The 17,619-nt window shown below is 41.3% G+C and overlaps 2 protein-coding genes across 3 annotated transcripts in view; one reads left to right on the plus strand and one right to left on the minus strand.

The window, feature by feature from the left end:
• Positions 1-288: 288 nt before the first annotated feature.
• On the minus strand, positions 289-6,479 carry LOC139620494 (transmembrane protease serine 11D). 2 transcript variants are annotated; one of them, XM_071476099.1, is made up of 5 exons: positions 6,324-6,479; positions 4,412-4,595; positions 1,786-2,063; positions 714-856; positions 289-567 (listed from the first exon to the last, which is right to left on the minus strand). In XM_071476099.1, exons 1-5 carry the CDS (start codon positions 6,463-6,465, stop codon positions 331-333), a joined length of 984 nt encoding a protein of 327 aa, XP_071332200.1. In that variant the 5' UTR covers positions 6,466-6,479; the 3' UTR covers positions 289-330. The 2 variants fall into 2 exon arrangements, with proteins under 2 accessions (XP_071332200.1, XP_071332201.1); XM_071476100.1 differs by having other exon boundaries at positions 6,367-6,444.
• A 150-nt stretch (positions 6,480-6,629) lies between these two features.
• Positions 6,630-17,619, plus strand: part of scn8aa (sodium channel, voltage gated, type VIII, alpha subunit a) — a 46,650-nt gene continuing 35,660 nt past the window's right edge. The window contains exons 1-4 of the mRNA XM_071476098.1: positions 6,630-7,472; positions 7,932-7,981; positions 11,371-11,704; positions 16,590-16,708. Of these exons, the coding sequence (XP_071332199.1) occupies positions 11,426-11,704; positions 16,590-16,708 (398 nt within the window). The 5' untranslated portion in view covers positions 6,630-7,472; positions 7,932-7,981; positions 11,371-11,425. The remainder of the gene's footprint in view (positions 7,473-7,931; positions 7,982-11,370; positions 11,705-16,589; positions 16,709-17,619) is intronic.

Here is a 17,619-nt window from a genome sequence, read left to right on the forward strand (position 1 = left end):
AGATAAAATACAGAAAGTTCTTATGTGAAATAACCAAAACTGTTCTAACATTGGCAGAAAACTGTGTTCATGTTGGAGACCATCAGTCTAAGTCATAACACTGACTGAGAAAATTGATTTTCAAGGCCTTTGAACGAGCACTGGTAGATCTAACAGGCTGATCGTGCTGACTGGTAATGATGTTAAAACTAAAAAACAAAACAAAAAAATAAAGATTTTGAGGAAATTCTTCATGAGCTGATGGAGTGTTTTGTCATTAATGCAGATGGCTGGAAGACATTCACTGTCTCTTGTTCAGCAGTGATATTTATTGACGACAGGCTGGATGTTTCAGAGCAGCATCACAGCAGCACCGAGCAGAGCAGAGATCAGTCTTGTGTTCAGTCTGTGTGCAGCAGACACTGATGCTGTCTGACTTGTCTTCAGCCAGCCTGCAAACCTGCTGGTTCGTGCATACACTCCCGGCCTGTGAGGAAGTCCACACTCTTCCCCGAAGCTTGTCACTCCGACCACATAAAACCTCTCCTCATCCTCGCTGTAGCACTGCAGAGGACCTCCACTGTCACCCTGAAGCATAAACAGAAGCCATGTTGAACGGATCTGAAACTTGCAGCCTGTAGTAACTTTATACACATATATTATTATTATTTATTTATTTATATTATATTATTCTATTTATATATTATTATTGTATTATGCAGGAGAATCAGCACTTGACAAGTATCAGCCGCCCCGCCCTCCAGTCCAGCACAGATCATGTTATCAGTGATGAGGCCGTTGTACCAGGTGATCATGTTACATGTTGTCCTGTCAATGAGCTCCACCTCAGCTTCCTGCAATCTGTTTAACAGCCTCCCTACAGCACACACACACAGAATGGTACTTTACTTTTAATGGGCTTTCATGGTCAATAAGACATGCACTTAATACTTAAAAGCAATTATATATGAGAGCAATATTAAAAAAACACAGGAGGAAAAGGCAAGACTTTACTTTAATAATCACACTATATGATAACATGTTATAATGTTGTTGTATGCAGATATACGTGTATTTACTAATGTATTTGTCAACACCTGTAACTCCCGTTGACACCCACAAGTACAGTCAGATTTTCAACCAATGCTGTAATAATGTAGAAATTATGCCTAGTCACAAAAACTACTTTAAGAGACATACAATTATTACAAACTACATTATACTGTCTTATAAACCATTTATTTCAATTTCATTTACTTATATAAAGTTTATAATATATTTATATAAAGTTTATAAATAGGGGCAGTTAAAGTAAAGTGTTAACGAGGAGGATAAAATCAGTTCAAGTAGAATAAGAATCTAATAAAATACAGATAGTTAAACACCCAAAGTCACAGGAAAACAGGATATTTTTATTAAAAGTTTGACTATGTAACTTTTGAAAGAAGAAATTGCGCTTACTCCATGATTGCACTTACATGTGAAAAGGTGAATTCATAAGCAACAAATTGCACCTGTGTTCAAATCAGTGCAATGTTTTGTTTCTGCAGCCTGTGGAGACCGTGGAGTCCATACTGATGTGGCTGAGATGGAGAAAGGCTCCAGCTTCACTCAGAACTAGTTCATCTTCTCCCCTATGTGCAAGTAACTCGGTGGCTACATAGTGTTACACGTCTGTTTTCATTAGTGACCCGCTATACTAGCAGGATAATGTCAGCTAACATGCTATTACTGATATTATCAGTCAGGGAAGCCAGCAGTGCGTTTCATAATTATCCTGCAGAATCAGTGCATTTTTAAACCAACCTTTGTAATAGGTGCTCCCCCATCCAGAGATGAAACAGTGGCTGAAGTTGAGGGTGAACTCATGGGTCACATTATGAGGAGTACAGATGGGTTGGACATGGTCAGTGAAGCTGAAGGGTGAGCTGAGGAGCACCAGTGTCACATCATTGTCAGATGTGATGTCACTGTAGTCCTTGTGCATTTTGACTTCACTGATGGAGCGGATCTGGGTGTGGTGTCCAGGAGCAGATAACACATTAAGTCCTGCCACCACACGGAAATGGGCTCTGCTGATCCAACTGGACACAAAACAGAAGGGCAAAGATTAAATTAAGAATAAATTGGAGTAATTGCTTTTTCAAAGTCTTCGCCCAACCTGAGCCACGCCACACACAAAGGTGGGTCCCATCAGATCCTAGGTACCACAGACTGGCTAGTAGAGTAAAACTTTAATCTTTCTGAAAAAAGCACTTTGACTTACAAACTGTAGTGAGAAACAAAAAATGCACGTACAGCAATGAATCACAAAATCAATCGAGTGATTCAGTGTTCTTATCATCACGTGTCAACAAAACCATCTAGAGAGAGTAGCAAGACGAAGAGGCCAAAAACCAGGAGACATCCTGTGGCATTCGCAGCAGGTAACAGTGTTTTTAAAGCACCAACAGCTCATACAACAGCTCTCATTCACCTGTTAGTGCTGCCTCGAGGGAGGTAAAATCTCTGTCCTGATGGTAGCGAATTAAACTGTGTTTGCAACGGCTGCTGAAAGTCCAGCAAGGTGAGCTGAGCTTTCTGTGTCATGTGATCAGTCAAATTTACACCAATTCACTTCACAGCCCGCACTCACAGTGGGTTTTTGTTGATGGTCAGACTGAGATTACCAAACCAACAAGATTTTACATGGTAAATTTATCTGAATCACTAGAGGAAGTATAGAACATCAACTTAACAACATTAAAACATCTGATCTGACTGAGCTTCAAAGGTAAATTTGTCATCCAAGATGGTTCCAAATATTTGTATTTCTGGACTATAGTCACAGGCTCCCCTCTGATTGTAGAAGAGGAGATGAAAAGAAGTGGCCCTCCTGCTAAAGAGGTCACAGCTCTATGGTCTTAGACGTTCAGGTGTAGGAAAGACCAATAACACCAGCTGACACATTCCTCTACCTCTGTTTGTGTATGACGTGAGAGGAGTTAAAAAACAATAGAAATTAACATACATGTACACACACACACATACACACACACACACACACACACACACACACACACACACACACTTGCATACACTGACATAAAGAGTAGATTACAAACAAGAGATCTGGGAAAAAAAAAAAAAAAAGTCACCATGGCAAACACTGCAACAACACTGGGTCATAAATGCTGAATCACAGCAGCATCTCTCAGTCTACATTCATTGTGTGATTTATGGGCTCCTGGATGTTTAACCTTCAGTTTAAACGCTAACGGTGCAGATTTTAACAGGTAATGTGTGTTTTGCAGTCAATCTATTTATCGTTAGATTTAAGGTTTGTTCTCTCTACAACCCATAAAAGCTCCTTGTGTGAAATGTTGATACAGACAATAAAATACTGCCCTTGGATCTAAAATGGCCCAGTCAGGCACCTACTCATATCCACCACCCAACCAAACACAGCTTGTGCTATTCTTGCTTTGTAAAAAATCCAACACAGATAAACACAGATGCACCTTTAAATGTGTGATGTTACTTTAGTTTGAACTATTGTTCCATGTTTCTCTTCACATATTAAACATTTAAATATACATTTCTTCTACACATTCATATACATGTACACATACACACATACCTATACTTGCGCACACACACTTGAAAGACAATTACATTGAAACAAAATCGAGGTGCAAAAGCCTTTCTATAAAAATAGGTTTCTAAAAGTGATTTGAAAGATGATACTGATGGTGAGAATCTGGGTTCATCAGGTGTGTCAGTCCAGAGCTGAGGTGCCCCGACAGCCAAAGCTCTGTTTCTTTTAGTCTTAGACTTCAACATAGGAACTGTAAGTAGGTTCCTGCCTGAGAACATCAGACTGTGTGCAGGTTGATATGTTGTCAGTAATTCTGGGGTCAGGCCATGAAATTCTTTAAATGTAAGAAGTAAAATCTTAAAAACAGACCTTAAGCAAACTGGTAGCCAGTGTAAAAACATTCAAATGGAAGATGGCACTTTAGCTACCACATTTTGTACCATTTGTGGATTTGTGGATTGTTTTCTGATTCATGTCCATTAGGAGGCCATTACAATAATTATATCATATTAAATAAATATGAGGAAATGATAATGTGTATAATGGTCCCAGTGTCTCTAAATCTCAGATTTGGATGGACTTTGGCATTGACACTAGTGCAGATGCTGTTTTTTTTTTTTTTTTACCTTGGAGCTGTGAGTTTTATTGCTGGAAAATGCTTATAACTGAGATTTCACCTAATGTGTCACATTTGCATCTGTTTTTGCATGTTAATAACTCCTCTGGGGATCAAAGTTTTTCATAACGTGTTGACATTATTTTTTCCACTTCATGTATACAAATATAGATTGAGGTACATGTGACTGGGTGCAGCTCTGTTGGGTGTGTGTGTGTGTGTGTGTGTGTGATACTCACAGGTATTTGTAGAAGCAGTGTGTGGCAGTGAGCACCCAGAGGCTGTTTAGGATTGTCCCACCACAGTGGTGCCTGGACTGGATCTGGATGCTGACCTGCCAGGGCCACGCCCCCTCAGAAGCCTCCTGGCCCCCCATTATCCGAGACAGACCTGGAGGGGCAACGAGGGGGCGTTCCCCACAGCCTCATAAACACAAGCAAAAAAATGTTCAGGTCATTTTTTAAATGACATCTCGCAGTATTGTATCATCACAGTACATTATTGTGTAAATAATGTACTCTAATTAGTCAATCAACAAACTGAATGACTAATTGATTAACTTACATTTTCAACTATAAATCTTGTGCAAAAATGGCAAAATTCCTCAAATCCAAGTGTCTCAAATCTGTTGATCTGCTGCTATTCTCTGTTTATAGTATTGTAAATTAAATATCTTTGGTTTTTAGTCCAAACGGGGAATATGAATGTGTCACTTAGGTTCAGGGGACTTGTGATGGACATTATTCACATTTTTTTTGACAATTTCTTAAATAAACAAAAATCTTATAGAGATAAATAGATAAACATAACCATAGGGTTGCAACCCTTCTCTCAATGTCCAAAAAAAGATATTCTGTTTGTTAGGAGTCTAATCACCATGGGAGAAAAAGAGCAGAAAGTTCAGAATATCTAAAACTTTTGTGACCACAAGTGGCAATAAAGAGCCACAAAAAGTAAAAATACCGAATTTAAAACTGCATTTACATTTGTAATAACACAGTAGTAAAAGGTGGGTGGATATAATAGAAACCATGGTAATGATGATGGAAGTACAGGCACTGCCATAGTGCTAAATTATCATTGGAGCTGTAGTTTTTTGCACTATGGTAAATTAATTGTTGTTTAACTTTGTGTAAAAACTAGGAACATGTCTTGTTCAGAAATACAGTGAGAGATGCTAACAGTGAGGTGACACCAGGACCACAAGCAGGAAAAAACAAACATGTCTCCCACTTGGGTACAGTGTGTTTGCTTATTGTTTTAGTACTTCTGTGTTAAAACAATTCAAATTGTTTATTGATCACATGCCAAAATGCAACATCGCACTAGCAGTGAGTCATAAAATCGGCAGACGGACTCAGTTACTCAAGGTTAGCTAACATTAGCCACCACAAGCTGCAGGCCATACTAAACCAAATAAAGCTATGGAGGAAAAACTCCAACTGCCTATTGTTGCTACTGTGTTATTTCTTCTTTCAAATGTTATATAGTTTCACTTTACATACTACCCCATCAGCAGGGGTGGAGTATTAAGATCATTTCCTTAAGTAAAAGCAAAAACATCATAGCACTCCATTACAAGTAAAAGTCTATTCAAATGTTACTGTAGTGAAACGCATTATCAGCAAAATATACTAGTGTTTAAAGTAAAAGTATTCATTATGTAGCCTAGAAGCACTTTTTTCAGATTGTTCCACTGTTAATGATACTTTGTTTGATGATTATTTCATCTTGCATTAGTCAACATGTAGGTTAGACAGTGCTAAGTACTTTATAGGCCACATTACTGGTTAATTCAAAAAGCATTATATTTAATAAACTCATCATATGTTTTCTATGTAAAATCTTAATCTGAAAAGCAATTAGGAACAGCTATCACACAGTGTAAAAGGTGCAATATTTGTCTGTGAAATGTGGTGGAGCAAAGTAGTTCTAAAGTTGCATAAAATGGTACACCTACTTAGTCACCACTGTCAGTAATAAGGAAAAGTAACTTTCTTAAAAACTACTCAAATTACCAAATGGCTCATTTGAAGGCCTCTGTGAGCCACTTGTAAGTTAACTATGTCAATGATTCATGATAGAATAGATTCATGCCTGTTTGCCAAACAACTAACTTGCAGACACTAAAGAAGCTCCGGTTTTACTCACGGTCCTGTGGTGAAGTCAGTGCAGCCAAACACAGAGCACTCACCAGCAGCAGGGGCCCCTTCAACTCCATGTGGTTTAAACTGATCAGGACATTTTTTTGACCGAAAACAAAAACAACTACACGTCCTTCCAATGACGTCATTTGCACGCCCTGAGTCACAAGTGAAATAAACATCTGTAAAACACACCACATGAAAAAAAAATAAATAAATAAATAAATAAAAAAAAAATCAGTTATTCGACCTGAGATAATGTCTTTAAAAAATTACAGAGTTTCAATTTATTGAGAATCAGTTCGGTTATACTCGTTCACACGCATTACATAACAACACGAAGACAAGGGGGCAGGTCACCAGATTAAGTGCAGCCTGTTTGCATATGAATTTGTGCTATTAAAGAGCAGGGTGTATCAGTCCTGATGCAGAGGCTCGAAATGAAAATAGTTCACAACACTTCAAGGGGAAATAGTCCATATTTCAAAATGTGCTCCCACACAAAATCTGCCCAACATGTATTTGTTGTTAAGGTGAGATCCATCGGCCAAAATAAACCTTATAGTTTACTTAGACTATATGTTTCTAAACGCACGTGAAGAGTAGAAGCTTTTGTTGCAAGGTATGTCTAACGTTATTGTCTTATATGAATACATTTTGGGGCATTTTGTATGATTTGAAACGTATATTCATTTTTATTTTTCCTTTATATCGCAGACGCGCAGTGGTCTTCTAGAAGATGCCTCTGACTGACTACAGCCAATAAATTCCTGCACTACAAACTCACCACACTGAGCCCACGGTGAGCCAAATGCGTTTTGTCAGAAATAACCATGTGCACGTTTTTTTTTTTTTTTTTTTTTCCTGTGCACAGTCTCATCCGGGCTCACCCCTGAGCCCAGCCAGCTCTGCTCACAGTGAGCCGCTCTGGGCTTCCGAGGCTGCAGGCCTAAATGACCTTTACGATTTCGCGAAACGCACTTGCCGACACTCCCTCGCATTCTGCCGAGAGTCATCAATTATGCAGGGGAACTGCTCGCGCTGAGGGGGGGGGGAGACAGCAGCAACAATATGGCGACAACCGCAGTTTCTCCCCAATCTTTTCCACATCTGCAGTCCCGCAACGGCTTTCCGGATTCATTGTAACGCTTACAAAGTGAGTATCCCTCATTTCTAATCGCTTGAGAAAAGGGTGCGTGTGATGTTAGGTGAGGGTGGATTTTCTCTCCGTCGGTATCCTTGCGTAAATGTCGCAGAGCTGCACACTGCTCTTTTTTTTTTTTTTTTTTTTTTTTTGGAGCGGGATGGAAGAGGGTGTCTGCATTCGCTGAGCGTCTATCGGCTGGACTAGAGCAGGGGGGGGGAATATGTTTCTCAATCATTTGATATCGATGGCGAGGAATTTATCGGACTAACTATCTCCTCGAGAATCCGAGGCGTTGATTAAATTAGACCTTTGTGAGAGGAAATGTCTCGTAGGTTAGGCTTCAGGTAGGGTGCCGTCTGACTGATCCAGCCCCAAAAAAAAAAAAAAACCCCAAAAGCTACACATTTCTTTTTTCAAATTTTGGTCCCTATAATTGGGTTGTTTTTTTTTATACCCTCCGGATTACAGGATGATGCACCCGATTCACCACGAGGCTTCGAGAAAGGGGCTGATGCTATGTGAGTAGTATCCTCCTTCCATCATCAATAACCAAGAAACTGACATTCCTCCAGGTGGTTTGTGGTGTGGCAGCGCCATCAGCGCTCTCCAATGCTCGTATTTGTTTGTGTTTCACCTCATGTCGAGGGCTGTTTGTTGTGTTTTTTTGTTTTTGTTTTGTTTTTAATGCTGTTGTCTAGCTGCATACTCTGGGCTATCCTGTGTACAGATAGAGCACTTATTGATTTTGGCAGTCGACATGGCTTCACGGGTGTGGTGCGGATCCTTCAAGGCAACGCGCAAAAACGCACAGAATACCCCAACCCCCCCCCACCCTCACCAAAAAACAAAACATTTTTATTTTGCTGAATAACAAGAGGGACATATTGCACTGATTTATTGTGATACATCGACAGTACACTTGTGACTTTGGCAAACCCACGGTTGCGTTTGCCACAGCGTGACATTTTCCAACATACAAACCACCCACTGCAGCAACACCGCTTTGGCCAATTTTGGTTGTGGCGGGCCACTTCTCTGCGCAGTATAGCCTCCAGCCTCTCTCTGTGGCCGAGCAGGACTTTTCTGTTTCAAAGAAATTATATTATAAAACGCACGTAGACGCACACATAATGGCGTCTACGGGCCCTGCTTCTTCGTTAACAGCGTCAGTAAACAAGTCTCCATTTCTTACTGCGTCTCTGAAAATGAGAGAACGACCGAGAAGGTGCCAGAAGGTGCTTGTTTTCCTCTGCGGAAATGATTGCGTTGCCAAGCCTGGATGTAAGCAGTGTGCAGCCCACTAGACCCGAGACACAACAGGACGACTGCTGTCACCACGACTTGATAACATTGGAGGGAATTGAAGGATAAACCGCAGGCCTGAAGGCGTCGAGCGGAGAGCGCAAGGTGTAGGCCCTGCTGTGCAGCGAAACGCTTTCTCCAGACGGATCGGTTATGATTTTTCTCTCTCTCCATGAACCCTGCATGTATGCATTCGTGCATGTGCATACGTGTGTGTGTGTGTGTGTGTGTGTGTGTGCGCGCTCCTGTGGTGCTGAAGCGGACAGCGCCAGCAGAGCAGCAGAAGGCTCAGTGACTGCGAGGTTCCGGGGTCCATTTTAAAACAGACGTCTTGGCTCACAGGCTGCATGTTTTCTGTGATACCAGCCCCCCCCCCCCCCCCCCCCACCTTCCCATACCAGGACAGATAGAATGGAGTCTTTCCTGTGTGATATCCGCTTTATATGTCGAGCATTTTCAATTAGATTGTCTTATGCAAGAGGGGAGCAGGGAAGTGACGGGCCTTGTGTTTCGGATATGGCTGATTGTGCTGTTAAGGCTGCATCCACCTTTCTTTCCACCGCCACAGGCTGGATATCAAAGGTTTGAGAGGAATAGCAGTGGGTGGAATATGATGCAAGGGAAAGGAAGGATTATAATGTTAAAAACTCCAGTTGTTCAAGTTATTTGTCATCTTTCATATAGCCGGTGTGTCAGTTTCAGGTGTGGCTGTGTTTCCACTGAGCACTTCTTCCCTGTCAGCTCGCCCCTCTCTCCGTCAGTGCTGCCTCACATTAGTATGTTGACCCTGAAATGTCCTGCAGCTTGAGCAGTTGTCATGTAACCATCATACCCTTTTTACATCTAAGTGTGCTGGATAAAGGCTCCACTGAGTCATGCAGCCATTAAGTGTGCTGTGTTTTCTGTCAGCCTTTCCACAGCTATTCAAAAAATCATAAGGAGTAAAATCCTTAAATGAGTCTGTTGTCTTCATTGTCAGAGGTTTGGTGCAGGAGCCAGAACTTGTTTCCACCAGTGGGTAAAAGAAATTTGAGATCGTAATTAATCACACCATTAAACTGTTGGTGCCTGAACGCGAGACTGAGCATAACTGATGAAAATTATGTAAATTACATTATTTTTGTGTTTGTCAGTCTTTGCACAATGATAAGAATCGTGACCAGACAAAATATTTAATGAATCAGAAAAAAACTGCAATATATACCATACTTCCTAAAATGTATAAAATCAGCTATCAAGTATAAAAGCTAAAAAGGTGTGCTACTCATCAGCCTCTTCAAATGACCAACTATGTAGATTTTTAATATAAGCATATATGAAATATGTCTAATACTATGGACCAGTAAAATGTACTGTATCAGACATTTCCTTCTTTTCCAATTTTGATTATAAAATCAACAGAACTTATGTCACAGGAACAATTTCCTGCATGCATACTAGGTGAGATTTTTAAGGAAATAGAGAAAAACTGAAAAAACTGTTTCATTTTTGTTCCTATCAATCATTTGCACCCAAATGGGAAATGGTCCAGATTTAAAAATCTGAGAGTTATCCTTTAAGATGAAATGGGCGTCACCTCAGTCTAATCCTAAACTTAACTCGTCTCTTTATGTATGTGAACCAGACACTGAGCAAGGTTTAAGTACCTTGTTAAAAATAACAGAGAAAATATTCATGTACAATTCTGGTTTTATTCTGGTGCATCTAAGGCCCAACAAAAGTGTTCATGTTTCAGGCTTAAGCGTTTGGTTCCTTTCTGCCTTTACAAATAGTCTTTCTTCACTGTTAAAAAATGTATATCTGTACCCACAAAATATAAGATGTTACACAAGATGTACCTTTTTTTAATCCATTGTTACTGATAAAGTGAGTGAAACACAATTTTTTTCCATAAGCAGCAGTTTACTGGAGACAGACAACTGAAATATTGTTTTAAGTAACATTCGAGAGTCTCCTTGGTTGTTTAACATCTCAGCACTTGTTCTCGCTGAATGTGGATGACAGATACACAGACATTATACAGAACAGGACCATGGTGTATCTTGTTACGTGGTACAGTCAGTATCAACCTTTCTTTATCAAGCCGTTGTACTTGTTTTGTTTGTTTGTTTGTTTGTTTTTAACATTAGACCAAAGAAAAACAGCAAATTGTAAAATGCACATTTTGTAAATGAATAATGTGGTAAGGATGCAACATTGAGGCAGCCATTGGTGTAGTACTTTATGTGATCTATAGTCATTTCATCTGGAAGCAGTGGAATCAAATATGTGACACTTACTAAAATCTTTATATTGCATTCATCTGCTTTCAGCTCATATTTATATAATCAAGACTGTGTGTTTATGTGTGAACATGAATGCATCAGGGTGTTTGTGATCTTCCCTTATTCATTTTGCCACATGTTCTGAACCTCTTCCTCTAGATTAAGAAATATTCTAGGATAAAGATGTTTCTAGCTGATTTTAAAAAAAGAACCAAAGATATTTACGTATTCAACATATCAGATGTGAGCTCTTTTTTGAGAAAATAATGTGCGAAGTCATGAACTCCATGCAGGATGGCCTGTTGGTTGACTCTTCCTCTTTGTGTTTGCACCTCTTGTAGAGCTGCTACTGTGGATGGTACAAACCTAAAGGCCAAGTAGCTGCAGGATGAAAACATGGCTGCACCCCTTCTTGCACCACCAGGACCTGATAGCTTCAAGAAGTTTACTGCGGAATCTTTGGTGGCCCTTGAGCAGCGCATCAATGAGGAGAAGAAAAAGAAACCACCCAAGCAGGACAGCAGCTACCGCGACGACGATGACGAGAACAAGCCCAAGCCCAACAGCGATCTGGAGGCTGGGAAGAGCCTGCCCTACATCTATGGGGACATCCCTCCAGGAATGGCGGCGGTACCACTGGAGGACCTGGACCCATACTACCTGAATACTCAAAAAGTGAGTTTACATAGACCTGAAACACATACACATGCACACATTCACATATATGAGGGAATCAACTCAAATGGATTGCTTTAACCAAAGGATGTTTCTGACTGTGGCTGGGTATCAAACCTCAGTACCGACAACAATGTGTCTGTAGCATCCAAAAACTGGTCGGATTCCCAGTTTTTTTTCTGTATAGCAGTTTGTGTGTTTAGACACAATTTAACATTCAAGAACTTTGGTTTCTTTTTTTAAATTAAGTGTTTTGTAGAAAAACATATTCATACTTATCAAAGTAAGTACACTGTATGTCCTGAAACAAAGTAATTTTATGGACAGTATTGAATTATGTTAAATGATACCCAGTCCAGTTTATGGATGGTATTTTGCCCCCCTACCTCAGCCTTTCAAAATCTCAAATGACAACTATATATTCTACAAAACAGCACTAATATTGCGTGTCAACGTACAACACGATTACAATACTGCCACTGCTCAGCTGTTGTACATGGCATGTTTTGCCTTCATATCCTGTTTAAGCGCTTTTACCTTGATAGCAAAGTCAGTGTTGGTTGAGTTGTGGAAACCTCTGTGTCATTCATCCTTGTAACTCATTTTTTAAAAAAGGAGAAAATGATTGGCTGGTATCATCATGAACATTATTGAGAGCATTTTAAGCCCCATATGATTGTAACTTAAACAAGATTTTAACAGGAACACATTTTCATCGTGCTAATGGATCAGCTTACATTCTATGTTTGATGCTTAGCAGTTAAACCCAAACACACATATTACTATTTAACATAATGGTCAGTAGATCAGTAGCCTCATGACGTCAAGGTGAGTCATACATCATGGTTGGAATTCATGCGGACAAAACAGAGATGTTGTGTGGTTTGCGACGGTTGGCTTCCAGGTGGGCTGTGTTTACAGTTATTTTAATTTGGTGATTAGGTTGCAGGATGTAATTATGCTTTCCTCCTTGAAGACCTTTGGGGACTGTGAGAGTTAGGCGCTTGAGCTGTTGAGTGGGACGTTGGCGTATCTCTGATGTGCTCACAGGGCTTTGGGGAAAAGGTCAGATGCAGCAACTGTTGAAAGACTGTTGTTCCACATGACGGACTTTTCTAATTGTTGAAAATTAATCTGTGGCAGGAGAGAAAAGCAGCAGCGGCGGCGGCAGCGGGCTGTGAGGACTCCAGTTGTCTTAGAGGAGACACGTGTCTCTCTAGGGTTTCTGTCATGTCTAAAGCTCTGTGAGGACGACTGGGTGACCTTGAGAGTCCCTGAATATCACCATCATGTGTACCTGTCAACCAAAACCGTTAAAGGAGACTGAATTCATTTCACATGACTTTGTCTTGCCATTGTTGGACAAATCAGTCTCTGGATAAAAAAGATAGCATATATAGAAGCCATAACTTACAGATATTGATTGAGAGTGAAATGAGGGCTCAGGAAAGTTAAAAACTTCCTTGAAATTTGCAGCCATTTTGAAGAATCTGAGCCATCTGTGTACTGTAATGCTCCGGTATTCTTAAAGAGTGTGAACCTGTTTGTTACTTTAAGAGGACGCAAGAATACTTTATCATAAAATGGCTGTCCTTTACTCAAGCATTAATCAAGATGCAAAGTGTACTGAGCTCAGTTTAATGCTGGCGTGTTTATAACAGGCGTCAGCAGCGAGGCTAAAATCTCCTACCATGGTAACATCGTTTGTTGTCTATTTTTAACAAAGAATTATGTAACAAAATTGGCATTTTTATTCAAAATGGTCTCCTCCAATCACATATTCTTTTAAATACCGCTGCACTTTTGACAATAGTGTTGTGTTACTCTGCAAGTCCATACAGTATACAGTAAAATATAGCAAGTCCTACCTGAAGTCGTCATCGTTAGCTGAAGGGATGTGTTCAGATATTGTTTGTGTGTGTGTGTGCTCATTTAGGTGCACAGGATCTGCGTTCATACCTCCCTGTCTTTACTCAGTGCATGCTGATTGTTATGTAACGCATCAGTCCAGTGCACAAGGAGGAGACACGATTCAAATGACACGTGGCAAACATGTCCAGTGATACATGGGACTGTTCATAAATGAACTCGTTAGAACACAGCTCGCTTGTCTGTCATTCCACACATGCCCACGCGTTACTGCCACAGATGCATGCGAGTCATGCAAGCTCCTTGCCTCTGCACCTGCCTTCTCCAGCAGTCCTGTCAGCTCTCAGCTTCAGGCAAAGCTAATTATGGCCCTCGATCTAGTCTCGTTCTAATGCCAAAGGGAGCTGATGCTGCTTTGGATCAGGCAGCTGGAGCAGCCGTGACGTCAGATCAGGTGGTGACCTTGATGGGAGAACGTTGCTCTGTATGTCTTTGTCACTTAGAGGCGGCAGGCCGGTTCTGGATATGGTCGTTGCAGGGATCGGGTGGGGGGGGGGTAATCGTAAAGGAAGGCTATTCATCTTCTTCATCACAAATCTTCACCTGTGGCTCTTTTAGATTGTGTCATAGTTGAGACGGAGGGCTGGCAGGTTGGCTGGGTGATGACGCAGCATCAAGCACCCCCACCACCCCACCCCCGCCAACTTGCTGGTGGCCTGAGTAGGGCTGGGCCACGCTGAGCTGAGCCAGGCCAGGTCGAGCTCGGCGTCAGTGTACAAGGCCGGCGGAACAGATTATTTTCAAGGAGAGGGGAAAGAGAGGATGACAGAGGGAGGGAGGGAGGGAGGGACAGATGAAGTGAGGACAGGGATGAAATGGACGACATGTGCAAGGATGCATGAGTGCACTTACTCCCCTTCTTGCAGCAGCTAGGTTCACTGAAATGTATTTTTCTGGGGAAGACCTGAAGGTGAGAAAAGGAGCCATTTTTCACAGGCAGAACCTCAATGAGAGGGTCTGATATTATTTCATTTCTTGAAATGAAATCATAGAAATAAATGCTTTTACCCCACTGCCCCTGTGTATGTGCATCACATCTTACACACCTTCTGCTTATTTGTCTTCCTCTGTGTGGATTAAAGATGAATATTCACAGTGATATTATGTCAGGGAAAGTTTAATCTTAGAGAACATGTCAGTTTTTCTCCAGATTGTTTGCACCTTTAGATAAAATCCTATTTTCTCCAGCAAAGACAGACAGGTTTTTCTCGAAGAATGCAAATTAGGAGGTTAGCACCTAGCGTGGCAGCTGACCCCTAACCCAATTGATGTATTAACGTGTGTGTGTGTGTGTGTGTGTGTGTGTGTGTGTGTGTGTGTGTGTGTGTGTGCGTGTGTGTGAATGTGAGGCTCTTGGGCTAAAGGCACCATAAAATGCAGTCCATTTGCCATTTACCACAAGGGTTGAAAGAAGGGGCTCTTTGAATGGCTGCTGTGGCCCTCATGGATGCAGATGCTGCAGCCCTGCCTGATGGCTGTAGCCTCTGTCTCTCTCTCTCTCGCTCCCCTCGTCTCCCGCCCATCCCCCTCTCCCCTCCTCCTCTCCATCTTCTGCCCAGCTCCCTCGCTCTGGCTCCCTCTGCCCTGCTTCTCCTCAGCCTGCTGCCTGCCTGCCTGCTTCACTCGCTCTCCATCTCCCCTGTTTTCTGCCTTCCCTCTCCGCTGCTCTCCTCTCTGCTCAGCTCTGGATTATGAAATTTTCAGTAGCTTTGCAGCAGTTTAGTCATGCGTTACAAAAAAAGACTCCCTACATATATAGCAGTCGTGTGTGCATGTGTGTGTGTGTGGATGACAACATTGGTTGCTCATTTCTGAGCTTTGTGCACGCTGGATTATGTGCACAGTAGTTTATGTGTATCGGTCATGTATGTGCACACAACATACAGTATGAGTGTGATGATCGTATTTACCAGAAATGCCATGCTACTGGCAACTGGGACATTTCCAAGTGTGTCATTAAGGCTGACCATAGTGCTGACTGGGAATGTTTACAGTATATATGAGAGTGTTAGAGGAGAGGCTGCTGCTCTGACCCATAATAGTAACTGGAGAGTAAGATGATCTAATCATGTTGCACTGGACTGGCCTGATCTGAGTTGTCTGTAGATAACAGTCAAATTATTACCAGAGGGTCATGTGATAGAAGTGTGTCTCGTCCTCCAGGCAGAAATGCTCTTCGCTTCGGTTCCTTGTTTCTTTGAGATGCTTATGTTCCTTGTTAACAACATCTTACACCTCATTTCTATTGGAAGTGCACAGAATACAAATGTCACAGTCATGTGACACAACCATGAGGTCTCTTACTGTACGTCTCCCCTCCCTTTCTTCCTCTTTGTTCCTCCTCCTCCTCCCTCCCTCCCTGACTTCACCGTCTCCAGCCTTCAGCACTGAGCTGGTGACTCTGCAGGGCTTAATGTAGTGAGGGATGCCTTGTTAAAAGCACAAGGGCCCATATCACTTGTGCAAATGCTCAGAGTCTCATTAAAGTTTGATGCAAATTGCCATGTTTTATTTAAACAATTATGAGGTTATCCACAGAAAGAGGCTTGCAAACCCCCCTTGGTTTTGCTCGTTTCCTTCTCTTGAAACCACCAAGGCCGTGATGGGCAGGAACGCACTGAGTGACTGGGACAACATACCAACATTAGAAACATCCTGGCAGCCATTTTCACTCTGTTTAAATGTGTTTCAGTTCATTTTATATGACACAAAATGCACAGTGTACTACTTTCTGAGCAAATGCAAATTATCTTTTCTAAATAACCTCATATGTATATGCGTTATGTATACTTAGATGTATGCATGTAGACCATACTAGCAATACATGAAATATGAAATGATAGTTTGTAGTTTGTATCAAATCCAGTTGCTCTAATTACAATCTGTACTGTATGTGTATTTTAATCTGATTGTTATTTATTAATAATATCTCTTTCTCCTTTTCTTCTCTCCACAGACGTTTATAGTGCTAAATAAAGGGAAGACAATCTTCCGTTTTAGTGCCACACCTGCCTTGTACTTCATAAGTCCTTTTAATCTGGTTAGGCGAATAGCTATTAAAATTTTGATACATTCATATCCTTTGAAAAGTGTCTTAACAGCAGAGACAGAGAGAGCAGAGTTTTCTGTTCATGTGTTTTATTCATGATGATATGTTATGCCTTTCCGTTCGTACAGCTATTGATGTTTCTTGTGAGTGATGCTACAGGAGAGGATACAGACACTCAGCATGTTGCAGTCAGAGTCAGAAGACTTCCTTACATAGAAGGGAATGCAGGAAGCCATACAGTAGCCATTTTCTCATTAAACCAAAATGCTAGAACAAATGATGAGTCACCCTTAGCAGTAAACCAAGTTAGACCTCCTCAATAAGCCCATTATGGTCTAACACTGTGGCATACATCTCGGTACCCAGAGTGAACAGTTGAAGCTTGTACACCTCCCCTTTTTGTGCAGAGAGCTGCCAGACAAAGACTCAAGGTGGAAGGAAAGTTTTTAGACAACGAAATGCAGCTGATAGAAGAGCCATTTCCATAAAGTAGGTCAAATCTGTTTATTGATTTACCACACGGTGAAAATGACATTGAAACTGATCCCCAGTTGATACTGGAACACGTCCAGCAGCCGTCCACTGGCTACAGTCATCGAAATCGATGCAGCAGAGCCAGAGATATCATCTTTCTTATTTCTTTTCTTTTTTAAAATTTAAAAAAAAAAATTTCTTCTTCATTGTCATTACCCAATGGCAGTTCAGTCAGACATTTGGGCGTGTTATTCTAGTAGCAGCTAATGTAGCCATGAGCGGCTAGCCTTAAGCCGAGCTGAGGAGTGGGCTACAGAGGTCTGGTAAACTCACTGATTTCTAACTTCACACCAACAGATTTTTTTCTTTTGTTTACAAACCAGTAAGCTTTGCCCCCACCTGATGCTGCCTCAAAGTGACATCACTTGAGTCAGTGTATCAGCTTTCGCACTGCTCCCTCTGG

This window comes from Trachinotus anak, unplaced genomic scaffold (genome assembly GCF_046630095.1).
Source record: "Trachinotus anak isolate AG129_WGS33_773 ecotype Australia unplaced genomic scaffold, CSIRO_AGI_Tana_v1 ptg000004l, whole genome shotgun sequence".
Taxonomy (NCBI): domain Eukaryota; kingdom Metazoa; phylum Chordata; class Actinopteri; order Carangiformes; family Carangidae; genus Trachinotus; species Trachinotus anak.

Excerpts from the sequence above, each read along its gene's own strand:
- LOC139620494 (XM_071476099.1), bottom strand. The coding sequence starts at position 6,465 with ATGACGTCATTGGAAGGACGTGTAGTTGTTTTTGTTTTCGGTCAAAAA. Across the intron at positions 4,596-6,323 it reads ACTGACTTCACCACAGGACC|GCTGTGGGGAACGCCCCCTC; the intron begins GTGAGTAAAACC and ends TGTGTTTATGAG. Across the intron at positions 857-1,785 it reads GGGGAGCACCTATTACAAAG|GGAGGCTGTTAAACAGATTG; the intron begins GTTGGTTTAAAA and ends TGTGTGCTGTAG.